This window comes from Anopheles arabiensis, chromosome 2, assembly GCF_016920715.1.
Source record: "Anopheles arabiensis isolate DONGOLA chromosome 2, AaraD3, whole genome shotgun sequence".
NCBI lineage: Eukaryota > Metazoa > Arthropoda > Insecta > Diptera > Culicidae > Anopheles > Anopheles arabiensis.
In genome coordinates, this window is record NC_053517.1 from 32,847,572 (window position 1) to 32,851,523 (window position 3,952).

The 3,952-nt window shown below is 42.7% G+C and overlaps 1 protein-coding gene across 1 annotated transcript; it reads left to right on the plus strand.

Annotated features, from left to right (window-relative positions):
* Positions 1-1,317: 1,317 nt before the first annotated feature.
* On the plus strand, positions 1,318-3,331 carry LOC120897472. Its single transcript, XM_040302403.1, has 4 exons — positions 1,318-1,717; positions 2,323-2,781; positions 2,850-3,009; positions 3,073-3,331. The coding sequence occupies exons 1-4, from the start codon at positions 1,564-1,566 to the stop codon at positions 3,194-3,196; spliced, it is 897 nt and encodes a 298-aa protein (XP_040158337.1). The 5' UTR covers positions 1,318-1,563; the 3' UTR covers positions 3,197-3,331.
* Positions 3,332-3,952: the final 621 nt, after the last annotated feature.

The following is a 3,952-nucleotide window of genomic DNA, read 5'->3' on the forward strand; positions in this document are numbered from 1 at the left end:
ACCATTGCACGTGTTCTACACCGGTGTGCTGCGGATTCGGTATTATCGATCGCGTAAAAACTCTCTCCCGCGGTTTGTGCGCGGGTCGCAGTAACCGTTGCGCGGGTAGCACGTGCTTAGCATCAGTAGTGCGACAGGGTTTCGCGCTTGCACCGTGTGTGCGTGCGTGCGTGCGTTTTTTTTTCGAGGCCATCAAAAGGGGAGGAATGCTTGCGCGTACCACTGCTTGCGGGCCGCGCAACCTTTTACGCATGCAAAGCATGCGTGACATGTTTTGCTTCTGCGCGCTTGTGCGGAAGATCCGTCAATTCTCTTCGATCGATTGTGCGCTTTCTTAGTTCCGGCGTCGGTACGCGGAGTGGCGGAGCGTTGCGGGAGGCAGTGTTTTTGGCGTTCCGGCTGGCGCGCTGGAGTTATTAAATGGGGTTGGACGGGCACACGTTTGTTTGCTTTGGAGGTAAATTTTTGGAGATTGGAGAAAGCACTTTCTTTCCCTCTCTTTCGTTCTTCTCCGTTTCGCGGATGTATGTCTGTGACTGGGTTTGGGGGCAGCATTCTAGCTTGCGTTGCGCTTGCGTGTTAATAAAGTGGGGGGGAGAGAATGGGGTTTTTTCGTATGTATCGAATGCGTGAATGCACTCAAACAAATGCAACAATAGTAGTGTGATTGTTTGGAGCAGGTACATCAAGGAAGGTACAAAGGGTAGATCGCGTCGAAAGAGAGATAGAAAGGGTTCAGAAACAAATTGAGCCATATTGTTCGGTCGAAGAAGGCGATCACTGCAGTGTGCGGGAGAGTGGAGCTATTGTTCCCTTGTTATGATTCTTATGCAGTATTGCGAAAGAACAGTTATAAACTATTGATTAAAAAAAATATTGCAAAATTAACGTAAATTCAAATTATTAAAAAAATATATAATATTATTTTATTTAAATTGTTTGAAAATTAGTTTGAACAAAAATCTCATATGACAGTTTAACAGGTCGTGCAGATTCGTAGTTTGATTAAACCATACGAAGCTGGAACTGTTTTAAAATTATTTTATTATAGGTAAGTTTGTAAATACATGTGCATAAACATATATAGGTAAGTAAGTTGCTTTTCAAAACATTCTTTATCAACAAAAGTGTCGAAACATGTGTGTACGCTTGCAAAGCATCACGTCACACGTTGGCCCCACGCTCTCTTACATTTGCGTGCTTGGGTTTTGGAATATCGCTCAACCGCGTTACCATAGGTCACCATACAAACGAACGAAAGGGGAAGTTTCTAATCTGTCTCAACGCACCGAAAAGGGCGAGCTACGGTGTGAGCTTTTATTTTAGTAGTCTAGTGTACGTTCCGGGAGCTGTCAGTTAATGGAGTGCTTTCGAGCGATACGGACGTGTACGGTACGGCGCCTGTAAGTGACTGTGACGCACAGGTTGTTTGTGATCGATCGGTGCAAAGGGTGAAAAGCAGCAGTAGTGTACAGTTCGCGGGTGCAAAACGTGGTTGGTGCTTACGTCTTCCATTGCCTTGCCAACGAGGTGGCAGTAATTTAACGGTAGTGACAATAAAGCATGATGTCAAAAGTGGTGCTGATCGTGACTGTTGCGGCGGTGGCCATCATTAGCTGCAATGCGGCTGCCGATGTGGAGGAAGCGAAAAATGCTAAAGATTCCTATCTGGCGGCGTTGAAAAATTCACACAAAATTAATGCACTACCGTATAAAGGTAAGGGGGGAGGACAGGGTTTTTGTCGTTGCCGGAAGTGAAAGCGGTTCGTTGGCAAACGGGTTGATATTTGACGTGATATTAGTGAGAAGAGTTAGCAAAAATAAAAAGTACTCTAAACAATGAAATGTGTAAAGTGTAAGCATTGCGCAATGTCAAGAATAAATGACGAATGAAGGCTAAAATGGATTTGCTCAAAGATTACAAAAAGATAAACATTGTTCTAGTCTCAAATTCTTTTCGAAACAAAACAAAGTGATAATTATCATTCTGCTTTATCTGAAATTGGAATTCCAAAATATTAAAAATAGTTAAAATATATTTTGGTTTAGAATGCTTCCGAAATATTTTTGGATTCGTCCTACGATTTTTCGAGTGCTATCTAGATTTTGTTTTAGACCGATCGTTCCATTGGATTCAAAATATATGGGAAAGGGTGAATAAGTCATGAAATGAACACAAAAAAATCAAGAAGCAACCAAAAAATCATCGAAAACACTAAAAAAATGTTAATGTGAATGTGATCTTCATAGATAATTTTACAGCTTACATGTGATGTATCTTAATTATTACTATTGATCAATAAAACTAATACACTTTTACAGGCACACCGATCCGGATATCCCGCGGCGACTACAACATCGTCCCATCCAGTTCGTACGATTACAGTGTTCCTGCGGGAAGCTATGGACCACCAACCTCCACCGGCAATGAGCTGTATCAACCGGCCCCACATAAAGAGTACGGTCCACCAGCACCAAAGCCCGTCTATGGTCCGCCGAAACCTATCTATGGACCACCACCACCACCACCATCCGGCCCCGTTAGCCATGGCATGCCGTACTTTAGCCCAGAAAACTGGCTACTAAGCAAGCTAAAGTTTAAGTTTGATCTCTTCACGATCGGCAAAATACTGCTGAAGCTGGTAATCTTCAAGAAGATCGTCAAGTTCATCGCCCTGCTCTGTTTGCTGTTCTTCATTCCGACGCTGAAGCCTTCCGGCGGCGGCGGCCACAGTGAGGAAAGCAGCGAAGAAGAACGTCGACGATCGTACGACTTGCAGTGTAAGCAGGAAGGCTCCGGTGGCATTTTTTTCTTTCTACTAAACTATCTCACTTTACCGGTTTAACAGTTGACTACGAACGACGGCTCGGTGAGATGACCAAGTTTGGACTAACTGCGCTGGAAGCGTTCACCGTCGATAACGCACTGTACTGCCCGGAGGAGAACCTGCTTTCCTGTCGCTTCAAGCGCATGTTTGACGTCATCGATGAGTCTTATCCCGTGTCCAGGTAGATATGGTGCAGTATAAATTATCAACCATTTCTTAATTATGCTCTAATTCCCTTTGCAAGGATCTACACCATTTACCTGCCGCCAACGGAGAGGGACAGTGCGCTGCAAAGTGCATCGTCGGAGGAAGAGCATGACACGCGAAAGCAGCCCGATAGTAATGTGGGTCAGGAGGAAGAAAATTAGCTGCCATATGAATATCGGTACCAGGCCGGGGTAGTGTACTGTTCGTGTTAGTAAAGAAAGTCAACTCTGGCAGAGCTGTTGCAGTGTTTAGTTTTGTTTCGAATAAAATATTTAATAATTTATTAATAATTATAATAACAGATTTTCATTCCTTTTTCGTTGAATTCGTATACCATACGCAGCTAGTTAACGTACGCAGCCAGTTGTTCAGTATGGCGTACCATGCGTCTCCATCGTGTTGAGCTCCAACGCGAAAAAGGACGATGCTTCAAGTGAATCCGTGTTCCTTTATCAACCATTGTTGATGTTAATTTTGCTGTGACATTCATTTCCGTATTTCTCTCAGTTTTTCCTTCACTGCCCATAAATGTGTTGCAGTACCCGGAAGAAAATAATTTCACAAACAAATTAACGAAAAAATCACGAACGCAGCCAACCGTTACGGATGAACAACCATGCGTCTCCACCATGCTAGGAGCAATAGAAATATTTACATTTTTGATGCTTTTTACTGATGTTTCATAGCGTCAGTATTCTATACGTACACAAATACTTTTGTGGGACCTATTGAATCGATTAAACACTTCAAATTATTGTAATACGAAACGCTTTTTTAGTACACTGACTATCTTTATGGCCATAATTAAATTTACAACGAATGTAATTGTGAAAATAGTGATATCTCGTCGTTCAATTATGTGAGTTCTAGTCATCATGCAAACAGCATATTTTCAATACGGGTCTTAAGTAAAGTAG

Bases quoted from the DNA above. Each gene is read 5' to 3' on its own strand.
- LOC120897472 (XM_040302403.1), top strand. From the start codon at position 1,564: ATGATGTCAAAAGTGGTGCTGATCGTGACTGTTGCGGCGGTGGCCATC. The intron at 1,718-2,322 runs GTAAGGGGGGAG...ACACTTTTACAG, and splicing joins TAATGCACTACCGTATAAAG to GCACACCGATCCGGATATCC. The intron at 3,010-3,072 runs GTAGATATGGTG...TCCCTTTGCAAG, and splicing joins GAGTCTTATCCCGTGTCCAG to GATCTACACCATTTACCTGC.